The sequence below is a fragment of the Bombina bombina genome, chromosome 3, assembly GCF_027579735.1.
Source record: "Bombina bombina isolate aBomBom1 chromosome 3, aBomBom1.pri, whole genome shotgun sequence".
Taxonomy (NCBI): Eukaryota; Metazoa; Chordata; class Amphibia; order Anura; family Bombinatoridae; genus Bombina; species Bombina bombina.
In genome coordinates this window covers 829,658,244-829,678,529 of record NC_069501.1, presented here as the reverse complement: position 1 = coordinate 829,678,529, position 20,286 = coordinate 829,658,244, and the positions used below count along the sequence as shown (strand labels likewise).

At 35.9% G+C, this 20,286-nt stretch overlaps 1 protein-coding gene across 1 annotated transcript in view; it reads left to right on the top strand.

The window, feature by feature from the left end:
* Positions 1-20,286, top strand: part of MYO16 (myosin XVI) — a 944,954-nt gene that overhangs the window by 801,433 nt on the left and 123,235 nt on the right. The window contains exons 30-31 of the mRNA XM_053707787.1: positions 3,261-3,568; positions 6,382-7,533. Coding sequence (XP_053563762.1) covers positions 3,261-3,568; positions 6,382-7,533 — 1,460 coding nt within the window. The remainder of the gene's footprint in view (positions 1-3,260; positions 3,569-6,381; positions 7,534-20,286) is intronic.

Genomic DNA, 20,286 nt, shown 5'->3' with positions numbered 1-20,286 from the left:
AAGCCCTTTGCAGTTAAGTTGAGGAAAACATGTAAAAGTATATTAATGCATAATTCATATTTAATAAAGTGTTATACTGTGTATTTACTGTAAATATTTCACATTCCAATGTTCTGCACATAGCAGAATATGTTTTCTGTATTTTTAAATAGATATTCCTATATATCTGTATATATCTGTACCTATATATAATCATATATATATATATATATATATATATATATATATATGTATTAGGGATGGACAAATGTTTCTAAAAATTCGAAATTTAAAATGAATTTTGATACATTCGTTCGTTCGAATTGAATTTCGAATGTTTATATAACATTCTAACATTTTATTTTCGAATTTTCGTTTTCGAATTTTTCAATAAAATTCGAAAATATTTGTTCGAATAATAGAATGTTTAGCTATCTATTCATTCAATTTTGAAATGTAATATTTGAATTTGAATGTCACATTCAAATTCGAAATAGTATTTCTATTGTAATACTGTGTTTTTTAAATGTAATATTCAAATTCAAATGTGATATTCGATTCGAATGTGACAGTATTTCTAGTCTAATACTGTGTTTTATAAATGTAATATTCAATTTCGAATGTGATATTCGATTTGAATGTGACATTTGAATTCAAAATAGTGTTTCTAGTCTAGAATTGTGTTTTATAAATGTAATTTTCGAATTCGAAAGTGACATTCGAATTCGAATGTGACATTCGAAAACTGTAAATAACTTTCGAAAATCGAATTTTTAAGAATATTCGTTCTTATCAACATTCTATAATGTAAATCGAATTTCCAAATTTCTACAAATAACATTTGTTCCAACATTCGAATTTGAATATAAACACATTCGCCCATCCCTAATATATATATATATATATATATATATATATATATATATATATAGTATATATATATATATATATATATATATATACATACATATATTCTGTATATTTTTATATGTATATATATATATATATAGGTATAGATACAGTATATTGTACCAAAATACCATCAGATATATATAGAATTATGTATTTATGACTAAATAGAACATATTCTGTTATGTGAAGAACATTGGAATGTGAAATATTTATATTTTCATGTCGGGTTAGCGCACATGAGATGTATTTTTTTCTCCATTGACTTCTATGCGGGAATAGATTATCGCGTGATATTGTAACCGGCTTTTTGCATGCGTTTGGTTAGCGCAAGAGTGATTACTTTTTACTTTCAACTCGTAATACCAACGCAACCCGACGTGCAAAAAGTTTACTTCTAGCACAAATATCGCTCGAGCGGGAGCATTAATTAACACTCTACTTGTAATCTGGCCCATTGTGTCTAATGTTTGTCATAACCTCTGTGATGCATTGTCCATGTTTTACATGAAATTGCCATTTTCTTAAAAGGCATTCTCCTGTTTTTAAAGTCTTACAAAAGCCTGTGGGTGCTCTTTAAGAAGTTATTTTGATGGTTTTTAGTTTAATAAATATTAAAACATATTAAGATGTATTTAGTTATTGCATTTTGATTGAATTGAATGATTTACAAACGTACATGAATCCAACCTATTACTATATAGGATTTCTTTGTCTATAGATTTCATCAAATCACTGATTCCTTGATGATGATTTTTTTTTGGTTAATTTGAGGCCACAGTAGAAAGTGCTCACAAAACAAGCTTTATATGTAAATTATCTAACCTGGAGATTTATTTATCCTTAAATATTCGTAAAACAGTTAAAGGGTCACTCAACCCAATTTTTTTCTTTCGTGATTCATATAGAGCATGCAATTTCAAGAAACTTTCTAATTTACTCCTATTATCAATTTTTCTTCATTCTCTTGGTATCTTTATTTGAAAAGCAAGAATGTAAGTTTAGATGCCAGTCCATTTTTTGTGAACAACCTGGGTTGTTCTTGCTGATTGGTGGATTAATTTAACCGACCAATAAACAAATGCTGTCCAGGGTACTAAACCAAAAAATAGCTTAGATGCTTTCTTTTTCAAATAAAGATAGCAAGAGAACGGAGAAAAAATGATAATAGGAGTAAATTAGAAAGTTGCTTAAAATTGCATGCTCTATCTGCATCACAAAAGAAAAAAATTGGGTTCATTGTCCCTTTAAACTTTTGATAAACATTTATTGATTGTGGAATTTCAATATCCTGTTCTAAAACAAATGTAACTTTTTAGGGCTAGATAACAGATGGAGTGTACGCTTCCATGCACTCGTGTTGGGGCAAAAGTGCGCTTTTATGGGCACACCCGTAATTCTACTAAAATTACAAGTTGGAAGTAAATTTGACTGTGCGGTCACAATGGCGATATGCACTTTGGTTAACACCGCTTTTGAAAATCTGGTGTTATCCAAAGCTCAAACCTAAAACGTTTCACAAAACACATCAAATGTGTCAGGTGTTTGAAAACAAACCGTTTGAAAGTGCTTTTACATAGGGGTCCATTAGGGCACATTTATTAATATGTGTATCTTTAAATATATACACTATGTATATGAATGTATACATATATATATATATATATATATATATATATATATAAACATATAAATATATATGTAGCTGTTAGACTGTTGGCATGAAAACGAGGCTTCATTGAAGTCTATTGGGGGAAAACATGAACCGCAATCGAGCACGCTTTTGATGGTGAGGATGCAATCGCGAAGGAGCAATATTTGCACTTCCCACCTGTAATCTCACACTCATTAGCAAACACGGGGGAGGGAACCTAAGCGGAGATTATGGGTTCACGGAAGCGCAAATATGTTTTCCGACTGTGAAAACATCTAGTGTCGGGTATCAGTATTTTTTATAATATTTAAATGGCATATGACTTGTAATAACATTAAATAGATAATCTGTTTTGTAGATTGCTGTGAGGTTAAATTGACTTACATACACTAAAGCTGCCTTGAATGCAAGAAAAAAAAATCTGATAAATTCAAAATTAGAAATATGATTTCCCAATGACATACTTAACAACAATATTGCATTGAATATTATTACTACACATCTATTTTTTAATAAACATATCATTTTCCTTTTAAATTAATGTGAAAATAGAGCTTGTTAAAAATACTTTAATAGGGGTTATCACCCTTATAGGAGGTAAAAACAAGAGTAAGGTTTGAAGGTTAGTTTTCAACAATGCCTAATTTAAAACTTCACGTTATTAATTTGCTTGAAAAAAATAAATAATAACATTAAGTAATTTTTCTGTTTTTTTCAGAACTGAAGAGATGGATGGGAAGATATCTGAAAACAATCTTGCTGGTTGTCATTTACCTAATCTAATTTATTCCGGATCTGTCCCAATTCCCATGAACACTGGAGGCATAACTCATTCGGTGGAGGCTTCATCGATCAGATCTCTTTCTTTGCACTCTGTATTAAGTGTGGACGATAGCTGTAACCTTCAATCACCTCGAAAACAGCCTCCTCCTAAACCAAAAAGAAACCCTACCACAAGATTAAGTGCTTCATATGAAGCTGTTAGTGCCTGTCTCATATCAGCTTCTAAGGACATTGATAATGAAGGTTAGTCACACACAAAAAGCAATTATTTTACAATGCTATTTGGTTGAATGTTGATTAGTTATTGTAGCATATTAATAAATAAAATAATAATAGTAAATAATTAAAAATTGTGAAGATAACATTTGATTAGGACTGGACTCTCACACTGTTTGATGTATGGTATAGGATGGTTATGAAGCACTGCGCTAGGCTTGTGTGTGTGTGTGTCAGTAGTTTAGGCAGGAACAGCGCTCATAGACAGGGAGAGAAGAAAAATAAAAAGGAACCAATAGTGTAATTTGTACACACAAAGGCGATGTGTTTTGAAATTAAAAAAATTTGCTCACCTTGTAACTCCTCAAACATGTGAGGTATGTGATGATCACAGAGGGGATATTCATCCCTATCTGTGTTAAAGATGCGTCTTTATTTTCTGCTTCCACCTCTTGTAGTATGGTATAGAAGTGGTTATGAGATTGTGGCTCCCAATCAGTATTTCAGATGGTTTTCATCTTGTCATGGGAAAACAAATGATTCTCCAGTCACAATGCTGATATAAAAGAGGATTTATTGTTGACTAAATCTATGCAGTAAGGTGTAAAGATCCAGGCTTTCACCTATGCATAGTTCAAGATAAAACAAATGTCTCAGAGTTAAATATCTCATAATGGAGATTGTAAACGTTGCTGATTTAGTAACAGTTGAATAATGCTCAGTTTGATTAGCCAGTAAAAGTTCAACAAACCAGGATTAGGTGAGGCGTTTCTGATGAAGTGAACTGAGTGTTCATGAAACCAGTGAAACTAGTAAGGGACCGCCCACTTAGTGATGTCACTTCCGGTTCAGCTGGACCACACGCAAACAGAGTTTAAAAGACTCAGCAGGACTGTTTGTGTGTATCTCCAACAGGACCCTACTGTTTTTCACAAAAATGCCTCACCTAAGCCAGGTTTATTGAATTTTCACTGTTTATTCGAACTGAGCATTATTCAACTGTTACTAAATCAGCAAATGTTTAAAATCTCCATTGTGAGATATTTAACTATGCATATATGAAAGCCTGGATCTTTACACCTTACTGCATAGATTTATTCAACAATAAATCATCTTTTATATCAGCATTGTGACTGGAGAGTCATTTGTTTTCATATGACAAGATGTAAACCATTTGAAATACCCTGATTGTGAGCCACAATCTCATCACCACTTCTATACCATACTACAAGAGGGGGGAGCAGAAAATAAAGATGCATCTTTAACACAGATAGGGATACTTATCCCCTCCGTGAACATAACATACCTCACACGTTTGAGGTCTTACAAGGTGAGCAAGTTGTTTGCATTTCAAACCACATCACCTTTGTGTGTACAAATTACACTATTGGTTGCTTTTTCAGCTCTCCCTTTCTATGAGCATTGTTCCTGCCTAAACTACTGACAAAGATTCCCCCATATCCACTGGTGATAGTGGATCCATCAGTTTCAACTGCCTTGAAAAATATATCAGGAGAGACTATTTGCAGTTTAATTTCATGCATTGATACACAGCGCATTTTGATACCCTGTTTTTTTCTGTAAATATATATATACCCATCTGAACATCTCGTATTATTGTATAGAACATGATGATAATTACACATGCTCATTTTCATTTTCCAAAAAAAAAAAATGGAAACAATAATGCATAAATCGTAACATAAATGCAAATAGTTAAAGAGACACTGTAATCTTTTTTAATGTGTTTAATCTAAAGGAAGGCATTTGGAAATATATTACATTTTGAAATGCAAATCCATGTCCTGATTAAACCAACATTTCATTGTCAGTCTTACAGAGGTTTGTCCATCCCCCCAACAGAACTATCAGCTCTTAAACATAACTAGGAACTACACAACTATGAGCTTGCTTCCAATGAGCCGTAATTAGGTTTGCGTGCACTTGCAAACCGTTAAATATGCTGTTGGAAGCAATATTGTTTATCTACTGTTTCCAATGTTGCGTTATACCTCAATATTGGCAGCCGAAAAAATCTTTGCGTCCCATAGAAAGTAATAGAAGACGTTAATAAATTATACCAGGTTTCCAATGAAAGCGAAAGCCATTAATACACTGACGGAGGCTGTCGATACATTGAGAAATATTACACCCAGCTCAGCTAGGTGTAAAAGAGGAAAATTGTGCTTTTTGAGACTTATTTTCTATTGAAATTATAAAAGTTGCAAATAATGCAAGTGTTTTAATGTAGAAATAAATTGTTATAAGTAATATTTATTGTTGTCTCATGTATAGGAATATTTGAACTTATTTTCTAATAGAAATATCAGTATATATTTAAAGATAATGATATATTCAAGAACATATCTACAGAATTCAAACTAGACCTATGCCTAGGACAGAAATACATATTACTTATATTTATGAAGTGGTAAATATAATTATATTAAAAAATAGTATTTGATTATTGTTAAAAATATGTATTATAAGAGTATCTTTATTTTTCTTGAGAGGTGATCATAGGTAAGGAGCACGGACAATAAAAGTAAATTCTATAGCGTAAGGTCGGGTTACCTTAGCAACTAATTGATTTTAAAGAAATCCGACGTCAGATAGAAGCGTTAACACAGCAAATGCACGCAATGCACAAAATATTTCAATGGAAACCTGGTACTAAAATGGAGCCATAAATTACTTTTAGCTGTCGGCCACTTCGGCAACTTACGGCTCCATTTTTAACAACTCAATGGAAGCAAGCTCTTTATAAGTGTGTTAGTTTTCATTTAAATTTAAACAACTTATTCATTACCATATTACCATATACCATGCATTTTTTTCAGGTTTTACACGACCAAGACCTCACAGTGATGATTACAGCACAATGAAAAAAAATCCACCACCTAAGCCAAAGAGGAGCCCTAACACTAAGCTAAGCGGTTCTTATGAGGAGATATCTGCTCAAAATTTAGGAGAATTACAGACAAACAAAAAAATCCATTATGATATTGGAATAATAAAAAGGGCGGCTTCAGCAGATGGACCACACCATGGAATTTTAACATTGTATATGTCTCAAGAGGATGATGAACCAGTTTATATTGAAATGGTTGGCAATGCTAAAAAGAGCCATAGATCAATGGATGAGAGCCCAGAGCAAGGGGAAGCGGTTTATGAAGAGATGAAATATTTTCTTCCTGACCAAATTAATCGTAATGCTGTAATGACAGGGATTTCTCAGTCATTTGAGCAGAACATGAATTTATTTAGAGTTGAGAAGTTGGATGCTAGCAATAAATCAGAAGTGAAAAGCAAACAAGCTTGTGACATTCCAGCTCCTTTTCCAAATCTCCTCTTACATCGTCCTCCACTTTTGGTCTTTCCACCCACTCCAGTAACAGTTACATGCTCTCCTGCTTCAGATGAGTCCCCTTTAACTCCACTTGAAGTGGTAAAACTCCCTGTACTTGAAACAAGTATAAACTACACTATGCAACCAGAGAATTTCAATGTCACCTCACCCCAGTATTCCAAATACCAAAAAGGAGAAAGGGAAAGACCTTCATCCCCTGCTTTGTCTGTATTTAGTGTATCAAGCAAAGTGTCTCCCCCAGCTACACCTCCTCTTCCCCCATCTTCAGCTTCCTATCACTCTTCAACGCACTTTAAATTTCCTACAGATGCTCCTTATGCTTTTCTAGTTAATACAGGAAAGAAAACAACTGTTGTGGATGCATCAAAAACAGTTCCACGACCAAATCAAGTTTTAAATGAGGAGCCATGCAGTTTATTGACTAAGTTGCCTTATTCTTCACCTGTAAAAATTGCAAGGACATTATATAGCAAACCACATTTAGGTTCCACATCATCGTTTTCAACCAACTCATCCAGTAGCCACCTAACAAGCCCTCTTGATGAATTAACAACTTTATTCAATTCTGGCAGAAGTCTACTGCGAAAATCATCTGTGGGTAAAAGAATTAGAGAAGCACAAGGTAATAATTTAGCTAATATTTTTTTCTCTCTCTTTGTATTGCTATTATGGGCTATAGTGCATTCTTAGTATTTTGATTTAAGCTTCAGCACCCAAGTTATTGTCTACTGAAGGAATATATTAATGATATAGGGCTAGATTGGCGCACTATTACAAGTGGCGTTAACACCCCCAGAAGTAATCTTTTTGCACATGCATATTAACGCGAGGATTACAAGTTGAAATTAAAACTTTTGCACACTCTAACTTTAGGACCTTGTATACCGTGACCACGCTTATGCTCCCCATAGACTTCAAAGGAGAAATAAATTAGCGCTCCACTTGTAATCTAGCCCTATGTATACAATTCTGAAGTATAATAAATACTAAACATTTACATAAGTCAAAAAGGATACAGAACCCTGTTCTCAGTCACTGTTAGCTGTAAACCACTTTTACATGAGATGATTGACTCTCTAAAGCGCCAACAAATTCTGAAGCATTATGAAAGGGGCATGTAAAGTAAAACAAGACAGGGAAGACAGACAATTGCCTACAATCAACTCATTATTTTCCAATTGCATAAAATGTTTAGAAAATATTGTATATGCCTCTGGATTCTCTACATATCGTAGATGCTCCACTAACGTTTACTGTATTTCTTAAACCATTAACACATTAATGTAAATGTTGCTTCCATTAAAGAAACCATTTTTACGTAAAAAAATATTTACTTTGGCTTTTAATCATAGATGGGAATAATCTATTTCATAAGTTTTTTTCATACAAATTTAAAACCCTTATTTATTAACTCATGAAATTAGTAGAGCATATTTATTTTTCATCAAATTCTTTTCAATATGTAGTAATAAAATACATTTTTTATTTTTACCTGAATCACTTGTATTTCTTTTTTTTTCTTTTCTTAATACCTTAAAGGGAATGAGCCGTAACATTTGGATTTTGTGATTCAGACAGAGCATAGAGTGTTTAAAATGCTTCCAGTTTACTTCTATAATTAAATTATTATACATTTTAGCTCCTTAACACTTGTTCTTGTTCTAATTGTATATCTTAAAACAATTTTATAATGTGGTTTATTTATATTTAAAGAGGTCTAGAATATGCTAATTCTACCATATACAACATCATACATTAGTTCATATACTTTTCCTGCACATGGTGGGATGTATGAACATAGGTGGACTAAATAAACATTACATACATGTTGCCATACATTCAATAACTCTAATGTGGACCACATAACTAAAGTAGATAAGCGCATACCTATATTTCACTGCACATGCCGTTTAATGTGCATATTACAAGTTTAAATTATGGTGGAGATAAAAATCTGAGATTAAAATCCTCCTTAATCTCAGATTTTTATCTCCACCATAATTTAAATGAATTTTTATTTAACCCTGAAATGAGCTTTACCGAAGCAGCAACCAGAAATCTATCTGCTACTGATGAGTTCTAAAAAGAAAGAAACAGGCTGTCTAGCAGTGGTTTCTGTATTGATGCAATCACCCTATTAAGGGATCACTGTGTTAAAACAGTATTTGACACAAAAAATCAGAGATTTTGCATATCTAATTTTCATATCTTACCCAGAATCCTCTTGTGCATTGGTAACAATGTACATGGAGTTTTACTGTGGAAAAGCAAGTGGGGAACTTACCTGGATGTGCTAATTTCATATGCAAGCATTTTGTATAGATTTAATCATATGTATATATATATATATATATATATATATCTGTAGGTATATATATATTGTACCAAAATACCATCAGATATACCGGTATGTAGAATTATGTATTTATGAATAAATAGAACATATTCTTCTATGTAAAGAATCACTTTGGAATGTGATATATTCATATTTTCATGTTGGGTTAGCACACATGAGAATATATGATTGGTTTTGCACAATAGCGCTGCAGAGTCTGTTGGCACTCTACAAATACCTGATAATAATAATAATAATTAGTAGTTTTTTTCTCTATTGATTGTATGGGGGAATACGTGAAGAAACACGTGATATTCTAACTTCTGATTTTTGCGCTCGTCGGATTAGTGTGAGAGTGAAAACTTTACTTTCAACTCATAATACAAGGGCAAAAAGACGAACTAGCATAGTTAATGCTCAAGTAGGAGCATTAATTAGCCACTTGTATTCTGGCCCAATATGGGCTACATTTACCATTTGCCGGGTGGAAAAGGTTCGCTTTCAGGAATCTCCTCCGCCCGGCATTGCAGAAACCATGCAGCATCCGCTTCTCGCATTTATCATTGCAAAATGCTGCCCCCTAAAGAGGCTAAGTAGCTGTGGTCTTAAGCGCACAAGCCTGAAACGCTAAGGCCCCGAAGTTGCACCTGCATCTTTATAAATGGGGCCCTATGTGTACACTATCAAAGATGTTGGCTAAACTGTTTTTCTTTGAAATCATGATGACTTAATACTGGTTGGTAAAACATTCCTTATTAATTAGATATGTAAATAAATATTCACTTTATAGTGCATAGACATTGGGCAATATTAATTAAAGATTAGCTAAATTAGTTTCTTTATAAAAAAAAGCCTAAAGTCACTTGAAAGGGACATGAAACACATTTTTTTCTTGATTCAGATAGAGCATGTTATTTTAATTTGCTTAATTTGTTTTGTTCTTCTGGTATCATTTGTTCAGCTAGCTCCCAACAGTGCATTACTGCTTCTTCAACAAAGGATATCAAGAGAATGAAGCAAATTAGATAATATAAGTAAATTAGAAAGTTGTTTAAAATTGTATTCTCTATCTAAATAATGAAAGAAAAATTTGGTGTTTCACGTCCCTTTAAATACTCAAGCTTGTAATGATTTTTTTAAAAAATGTTCATATTTTTTCATATGTTGAAGGCAGGTTTGAGAGAGCTGACTATTCAGTACAATGATTGACTCCATAAATTGTCACATGGAACTTACATAAACTCAGTTTGGCACAATCTGTATTTATTTTCTTTTATTATTACAATATAGTTAATTATTATACTATCTAATTAAAAAAAAATCCTGCCTTTGGTTCTAGTCTACAATTATTTACAAGAAAATGTATATTTTTTTTTAGTGAATTAAAGATGCTGATGATAACGGTTGTTTTCTATATATACTGACTTTTACTTGTATCACTAATATATTGCTCTTATGAAAACAAATAAAATGCTGATAAGGAAGATCAGACAGTATATTTTACAATATAAAGACATTATGATACACAACCAGACATCCCTTGTACAGCTTTTCTTTCTATTCCTCATTACTCACAAATCAATAGGTATTCCATACACTTACTGATAGATTCAAATCTAATGATGTAACTTTCTCAAAAGAATAAGCAATGTAACCTTCAGTTCCATCATAAGGCTGTCATGTGCACCAAAACATGAAAAGCATGTTGATAGCTTTGTGAGAGGCAGAAGTGGCTGTTTGCAATTCTAGAATTGTTATGTTTGCCTACGCCCTTTAATCTCACATAGACAGACACAAACATTGCAACCACTTCCCCCTAAAGTCCATTTATATAGTGCTACATTGTATTGTTTTCCCACTGGCTATGTGTGGCTTTAAAACAGACTGACCTTTAAAGCTGGTGCCTGGTATGTCAGTACTGAGGTGTCAAATAATCTCTGTGCTCTGTAAACATGATTCCCCTTTAAACAAGGGATATTTAAAGGGACACTATACCCAAACATTTTCTTTCATGATTAAGGTAGAGAATACAATTTTAAACAACATTCCAATTTACTTCTATTACCTAATTTGCTTCATTCTTTAGATATGCTTTAATGAAGAAATAGCAATGCACACGGTGAACCAATCACAGGAGGCATCTATGTGCAGCTACCAATCAGCAGCTTCTAAGCATATCTAGATATGCTTTTAAGCAAAGAATATCAAGAGAATGAAGCAAAATAGATAATAGAAGTAAATTAAATAGTTGTTTATAATTGTATGCTCTTTCTAAATCATGAAAGAAAAAATTTGTGTTTCATGTCCCTTTAACATGTGGCCCAATATTATAAGTTTTTTTCACTTTAAAGGGATATGAAACCCAAAATCTTTCTTTCATAGAGAATTCAGTTTAAAACAACTTTCTAATTTACTTCTGTAATCATATATTTGTTTGTTTCCTTGGTTGAAAAGCAGGGACATAAGCTTAGGAGCTTGCCCATATTTGGAGCACTATATGGCAACAGTTTTGCAAGAATGGTATCCATTTGTAAGAGCACTAGATGGCAGCTCTATTTCCTGTCATGTAGTGCTCTAGACACCTACCTAGGTATCTTTTCAACACAGAATATCATGGGAATGAAGCTACTTTGATCATAGAAGGGAATTGGAAACTTTTTTTTTAATTGTATGCTCTGTCTGAATCACAAAATAAAAATGTTGGGTTTCATACAATTCAGACATATTGAGGCCGAATTATCAAAGGTCTTGCGGACCTGATCCGACAGTGCGGATCAGGTCCGCAAGACCTCGCTGAATGCGGAGAGCAATACGCTCTCCGTATTCAACATTGGACCAGCAGCTCACAAGAACTGCTGGTGCAACGCCGCCCCCTGCAGACTTGCGGCCAATCAGCCGCCAGCAGTGGGTGTCAATCAACCCGATCGTACTCGATCGGGTTGAATTCCAGCGATTCCTGTCTGCCTGCTCAGAGCAGGCGGACAGGGTTATGGAGCAGCAGTCTTTACGGAGCTTGATAAATGGGCCCCATGGTCACTTAAAAAACATACTTACAGAAATGTAAAGGAAGCTTTAAAAGTATGCACACAAGATTCAAAATTAGTATTGTTTTAACAAGATGTATGGGACTACTTTGACTTGCACAGGTGCAAATAAACTGTTTAGTGTAGTGCAGGGGCGTATCATGGCCTAGGCCAACAAGGCCCGTGCCTACAGCGGCAGTTTGGGAGGGGCGGCAGATTTGGGAGGGTGAAGGTTTGTTTGATTATCCCATGCACGCTTGTGCTGCGCACATTGAAAAAACTGAAGAGACTGAGACGGTGCGCATATAGGTAAGTGTCTCCCTGACACCAATGATTTTTATTGTCTACTCAGTCGGCTATATTTCTCACGCTGTGCCAATTTATAGCATGGTGATGTGTCTCAGTGACTCCTCAGTCTCTCAAGAAACAAATTAGTGGCTGCAGCAAGTCGGTTAATTTACTTTATGCACAACATCACCATGCTATGAATTGGCACAGCGTGAGAAATGTAGCCAGTCTCACAGATCAGTCAGTGTAATAATGTAATCAAACTGGAAGCCTCAGCGCCATAAGAAAGAAATGAGTGGCTCACGGTCCGCCTCCAGCAATGGGAAGAAGAAACTATATAAATTTAAAATGAAGCGTTTATTTACTTGAAAGTCTTGAATAAATGCTTCATTTTAACTTTATATAATTTCTTGTTCTTCCCTTGGCTGGAGGCGGGACCATGAGCCACTCATTTCTTTCTTATGGCGCTGCGGCTTTCAGTTTGATTACATTATTACACTGACTGATCTGTGAGACCGGCTACATTTCTCACGCTGTGCCAATTCATAGCATGGTGATGTTGTGTTGTGCATAAACTACAGTGTCAGTAGTACCAGTCCAGTTACCAGAGAATGCTGAGGGGGAAGGGAACGTTAAGCAGTACTGCAGCAAGATGGGACCCTGGCCTGCACCTTGAAATTGATAAGTTACTCTCCTAATAAGCTGTGGTTTGTGGGGTATATTTAAATATATAGCCATACAGGACCTGCTATTACTTACACAAATATCTGTCTGTGGTATGCTGCAATCCTCTTTTTAGTACAATAATCCCTTTTAAGGCAGAAAGTCCATATGTACTGATTTACAGCTAGAAATTGACTGTGCAGTATACTGACAAACCACAGATATGTTATATAGTCTTCCTCCATTTAAAAAAAAATAAAATACAGGGACATTGCATTTAACTAAAGCTGCAGACACTTTTTCTTTCTTTTTTGTTGTACCTCTTAATTAGTAATAAAAAAATATGCTGTGTCCCTGCACTGGTTGTTTTATTTATCTCTCCCTCCTTCCCCTCCCCTCCCTTCCCCTCCCTTTCCTTCCCTTCCCTCCCCCTTCCCCTCCCCTCCCTTTCCCTCCCCTCCCCTCCCTTCCTCTCCCTCCCTTCCTTCTCTACCTCCCTCCATCCTTCCTCTCCCATCCTTCTCTCCCTTCCCTCCCTCCCTTCTCTCCCTCCCTTCTCTCCCTTCCCTCCCTCCCTTCTCTCCCTCCCTTCCCTCCCTTCCCTCTCTTCCCTCCCTTCTTTCTCTCTCTTCCCTCCCTTCCCTCCCTTCCCTCCCTTCTCTCCCTTCTCTCCCTCCCTTCTCTCCCTCCCTTCCCTCCCTTCTCTCCCTCCCTTTTCTTCCTTCTCTCCCTCCCTTCTGTCCCTCCCTTCTTTTTCTGCTTCCCTCCCTCCCTTATCTCCCTACCTTCCTTCTCTCCCTCCTTTCTCTCCCTCCCTTCCTTCCTTCTCTGCTTTCCTCCCTTCCTTATCGCCCTCCCTTGTTTCTCTCCCTGTACATTTACTTTGGAATTGTCCTGAATAATAAAAGAAAATACACCTTGACCAAGAAATATTAAGGCAAAAAAAGGCTTAAAACCTGTGTGTGCTGGGGGGGGGGGGGGGCAGCAGAATCTTGAGTGCCTAGGGCAGCACAAAACCTAAATACGCCACTGGCTCACTCCCGTGGAGTAATTCATGTATCAGCACTGAATGGCTAAAATGCAAATCTGTCAAAAGAACTGAGATAAGGGGGCAGTCTGCAGAGGCTTAGATACAAGTTAATCACAGAGCTAAAATGATATTAAAGGGACAGTCTACACCAGAATTTTTATTGTTTTAAAAGATAGATAATCCCTTTATTACCCATTTCCCAGTTTTGCATAACCAACACAGTTATAATAATATACTTTTAACCTCTGTGATTATCTTGTATCTAAGCCTCTGCAAACTGACCCTTTTTTCAGTTCTTTTGACAGACTTGCAGTCTAGCCAATCAAACTCAAACTCAAAACTTATTTTTGATATACTTCTGGAGTCTCCTATCTTTTATTTGCTACATTGATCCACTGCTTGCCAGAGTGTTATGTGCGCTGGGCCACCATAATATACCCAGCTTGCCTCATTAGCACTATAGTGTGCTCCATAATATGTGAGTATCTCTCTAAAGGGATCATTTGGGGTTTACAACTGTATCAACTGATTTGCACTAGGAGTCGCCCTCTGTATATTTTTCCAGTTGTCCAGTCTAGCCAATCAGTGCCTGCTCCCAGATTACTTCACGTGCACGAGCACATTGTTATCTATATGAAATATGTGAACTAACACCCTCTAGTGGTGAAAAACTGTTAAAATGCAATCTGAAAGAGGTGGGCTTCAAGGTCTAAGAAATTAGCATATGAACCTCCTAGGTGAAGCTTTCAACTAAGAATACCAAGAGAACAAAGCAAAATTGGTGATAAAAGTTAATTGGAAAATTGTTTAAAATTACATGCTCTATCTGAATCATGAAAGTTTATTTTGGCCTAGAATGTCCCTTTAATATAACCATGTTGGTTATGCAAAACTGGGAAATAGGTAATAAAGGGATTATCTATTTTTTAAACAATAAAAATTCTGGAGTAGACTGTCCCTTTAAAGGAACATTACAGTGAAAAGTGCACAACTATTAAAATATGCACCATTGCTTGCTTTCTGAGCAGGCACAAGCTCTCCTTACACTTACATATAGCGTACCAATACATACTCCATAAGCCTCATTCAAAGTAAACAGTGCTAGCTTTTACTAGTAGCAGCTTTTGCTACTGAATGTTTATTGCATAAATTATTCTAATCAATCTCTTCCACCGAATAGAAATTTGTAGGTTTTCACTAGCACCAATTTCAACTTGTACTTCATGCCATTGCCATTAATTTAAAAGACACTCTCTTTTATAGTCTATTTTAATCATGCTCAACAGAAGAGATAGATACGATTTCAAATTGTCAACACCCATTACTTTATAAAATACTTTATAGAAACAAAATATTTACACTAATAATAAACTAATATAATTTAAAATGAAACACACTTGTGTATCATTCTCAGATTATTTTTGAATACCTCACTATAGACTGGATTACAAGTGAGGCACAAATGTTTTTGCACAAACGATATAGTCTCTTCACAAGCCTTTATAATTGTGCTGATATTACAAGTGGAGCAAAATCGTGAATATAATAGCGCAATCACCATTGATGCTTCAATCCTTACTGCTATCTCAGAGCTGTGGTTAACTGTGTTTCTAAAACAAAAATGTTGCACAAAGCACTTAAAAAATACATGACAAAGAACAGTTACGCTCATATTAACACTGTCAAATAAAAATGATTTAAAAAAATATTTGCTCAAAATAGTTACAAGGGTTCAAAGATATGAGATCTCGGGTGTTAGAAAACCCCCCCCACCAAAGTACTTTAACCAAGAGATACATACACATACATTGCTAAAGATGTAATTAAGTAGATGAAAAGATGTAAAAACATATATATATATATATATATATATATATATATATATATATATATATATATATATATATATATATATATATATATATATATATATACATATATATATATATATATATATATATATATATATACAGAAGAAATAGGTGTATGTGCACTCTCACCAACGTTCCACAGCTCTCAGAGTGCTATACAGTGAATTTGTAGAATTACAAATCCATCTTCAAACAATTCGACCATTAACACATACACAGGCTTTCTTTCAAAGAACATAAAGGACAGACCACGTATGAAACTTAGGAACAATCTGACAAAGGATGAGAGAATGGCCCTCAGATCATTAAGTGAGGATAATACAATTGTGATCCGCCCTGCGGATAAGGGTGGTGCCATGGTGATAATGGATGCATCATATTATAAATCAGATATTCTTGGACAATTGACAGATGCCAAAACTTATCTTCCTTTGGATAGAGACCCCACCTCCAGACTAAAGAAGAAAATTGATGCAATTCTCAATGAATATAAAGATAAAGAATTAATCTCACAACAGGATTATAATTTCCTATGTAGAGAACATCCACTTGTTCCTCTACTCTACACTTTACCGAAGGTTCATAAAAATGCAACAACACCACCTGGGAGAGCAATTGTCTCGGCTAGAGGGTCTCTACTTCAACCTCTAGCGCAATTTACAGATTTTTACCTACAACCTTTGGTCAAATCAATGCCATTTTACATACAGGACTCCAATGATTTTATTACCAAGATCACCAAGTTGAATGACATCACCGACCATGACCTATTGGTCACTTTAGACGTGTCCAGCCTATACATGGTAATCCCTCACCAGGAAGGCATCATGGCAGTTACCCAGGCTTTGAGAAAAGCAGTGTATATTGGTCCTTCCGAAGAAGTACTCATTGGCCTACTCACTTTTTGTCTAACTGAAAATTACTTTCTATTTGACACTACATTTTTCCAACAAATCTCAGGGACTGCGATGGGGTCGAATGTGGCCCCATCTCTGGCCAACTTGTTTATGGCACAACATGAGTCACTGTTGATGAAGGTCTTTGATGATAACCGTATCAGGTATTATTGTCGCTACATCGATGACCTGTTCCTAATATGGAGTGAGGGTGAAAACAATCTATTGGAATAGATTAACCAACTGAACTCACTAGAAAGCCCTATCAAATTCACACATACAGCAAGTACTAACAGTGTGGATTATTTAGATGTTAGAGTGTTCAAAGCAGAAGGTAAATTGGGAACGACTCTATTTCGTAAAGAAACTGATCGTAACTCATTATTACATGCGAAAAGTTGTCATCAACCAAGCCTCATTCGTAACATCCCCAAGGCTCCGTATCAACGTGTAATCAGGAATAATACAGATGAAGCCACATGTGAAGAACAGCTACAAGAGATGTCACAATGGTTTGTCCAAAGGGGATACAAACCAAGAGCGTTACGGGACATGAAAACACAGGCATTGCAATCAGTCGCTATACCAACTACTGCACCTTTGAATGCTACTAACCAACTCACTTTCGTGACCACATACTCCCCTGAAATAGTACCATTAACCCGGATGGTTAAAGACGAATGGAAATTAATAGAAGCGGACTATACCTTACCATTCAAAGATTGGAAACCACCTAGAATCGGCTACAGACGTGGCAGAAATCTCAGGGATTATCTAGTAAAGGCTGACATCAACCCCGAAGGCGGCTTACAAACATGGTTGAGAACAAAAAGGAAAGGATGCTATCGCTGTATCAGCTGTGTGACCTGCATTGGGATGCTGACGGGCCCTCAGTTTCATCATCCAGAGAGTAACAAAATGTATGACATCAGATATTTCCTTACCTGCACTACAAAATTTGTAGTGTAACTCTTGAATTGCCCATGCGGTAAATTCTATGTTGGCAAGACAACGGATGATGCCAAAACTAGGATGGCCAATCATAGATCAAGTATTCGATTGGCAATACAAAACAACAAAGCGGACCAACCAGTGGCGAGGCACTTCCTTGAGGCGGGACATTCAGTTAATGACTTGAGGTTCAGACTCATCGACCATGTGCCAGTTCCTAGAAGAGGAGGTGACAGAAGCAATTTGCTATTACGCAAAGAATCAAGATGGATTTATGAACTAGGGACTCTACATCCCAGAGGCCTCAATACACACACCGGATGGCAATGTTTTTTGTGATCAGTCTTTTATGATCACTACAGTTCTTCATCAGTATTGACATTGAATGAGAGTCCATGATCAGCCAATCAGAATCAAGTTCAATCCGATTGGCTGATCCAATCAGCCAATCAGATTGAGCTTGCATTCTATTGGCTGTTCCGATCAGCCAATAGAATGCGAGCTCAATCTGATAGGCTGATTGGATCAGCCAATCAGATTGAACTTGATTCTGATTTTCTGATTCCATCAGCCAATCAGAAAATTCCTACCTTAATTCCGATTGGCTGATAGAATCCTATCAGCCAATCGGAATTCGAGGGACGCCATCTTGGATGACGTCCCTTAAAGGAACAGTCATTCGTCGTTCAGTCGTCGGGCCGGATGGATGTTCCGCGCTGGAGGTCTTCAGGATCCTGCCGCTTCGCTCCGGATAGAAGACCATAGAAGATGCCGCCTGGATGAAGACTTCAATCGGATGGAAGATCCTCTTCTGCCCCGCTTGGATGAAGACTTTGACCGGATCATGGACCTCTTCAGCCCCCCGCTTGGGCTTGGATCAGGACATCGGAGGAGCTCTTCAGGACGGATCGGTGAACCTGGATGGTGAAGACAAGGTAGGAAGATCTTCAGGGGCTTAGTGTTAGGTTTATTTAAGGGGGGTTTGGGTTAGATTAGGGGTATGTGGGTGGTGGGTTGTAATGTTGGGGGGGGGGGTATTGTATGTTTTTTTTTACAGGCAAAAGAGCTGAAATTCTTGGGGCATGCCCCGCAAAGGGCCCTGTTCAGGGCTGGTAAGGTAAAAGAGCTTTTACCTTTTTTAATTTAGAATAGGGTAGGGAATTTTTTATTTTGGGGGGCTTTGTTATTTTATTAGGGGGCTTAGAGTAGGTGTAATTAGTTTAAAATTGTTGTAATATTTTTCTTATGTTTGTAAATATTTTTTTATTTTTTGTAACTTAGTTCTTTTTTATTTTTTGTATTTTAGCTAGTTTATTTAATTGTATTTATTTGTAGGAATTGTGTTTAATTAATTTGATAGTGTAGTGTTAGGTCAATTGTAGGTAATTGTAGGTAGTTTATTTAATTAATTTATTGATAGGGTAGTGTTAGGTTTAATTATATCTTAGGTTAGGATTTATTTTACAGGTAAATTTGTTATTATTTTAACTAGGTAACTATTAAATAGCTATTGTACCTGGTTAAAATAATTACCAAGTTGCCTGTAAACTAAATATAAATCCTAAAATAGCTCTAATATAATTATAATTTATATTGTAGCTATATTAGGATGTATTTTACAGGTAAGTATTTAGCTTTAAATAGGAATAATTTATTTAATAAGAGTTAATTTATTTCGTTAGATTTAAATTATATTTAACTTAGGGGGGTGTTAGTGTTAGACTTAGCTTTAGGGGTTAATCCATTTATTATAGTAGCGATGAGCTCCGGTCGTCAGATTAGGGGTTAATAATTGAAGTTAGGTGTCGGCGATGTTAGGGAGGGCAGATTAGGGGTTAATACTATTTATTATAGGGTTAGTGAGGCGGGTTAGGGGTTAATAACTTTATTATAGTAGCGCTCAGGTCCGCTCGGCAGATTAGGGGTTAATAAGTGTAGGCAGGTGTCGGCGACGTTGAGGGGGGCAGATTAGGGGTTAATAAATATAATATAGGGGTCGGCGGTGTTAGGGGCAGCAGATTAGGGGTACATAGGGATAACGTAGGTGGCGGCGCTTTGCGGTCGAAAGATTAGGGGTTAATTATTTTAAGTAGCTGGCGGCGACGTTGTGGGGGGCAGGTTAGGGGTTAATAAATGTAATACAGGGGTCGGCGGGGTTAGGGGCAGCAGATTAGGGGTACATAAGTATAACGTAGGTGGCGGTCGGCAGATTAGGGGTTAAAAAATTTTAATCGAGTGGCGGCGATGTGGGGGGGCCTCGGTTTAGGGGTACATAGGTAGTTTATGGGTGTTAGTGTACTTTAGAGCACAGTAGTTAA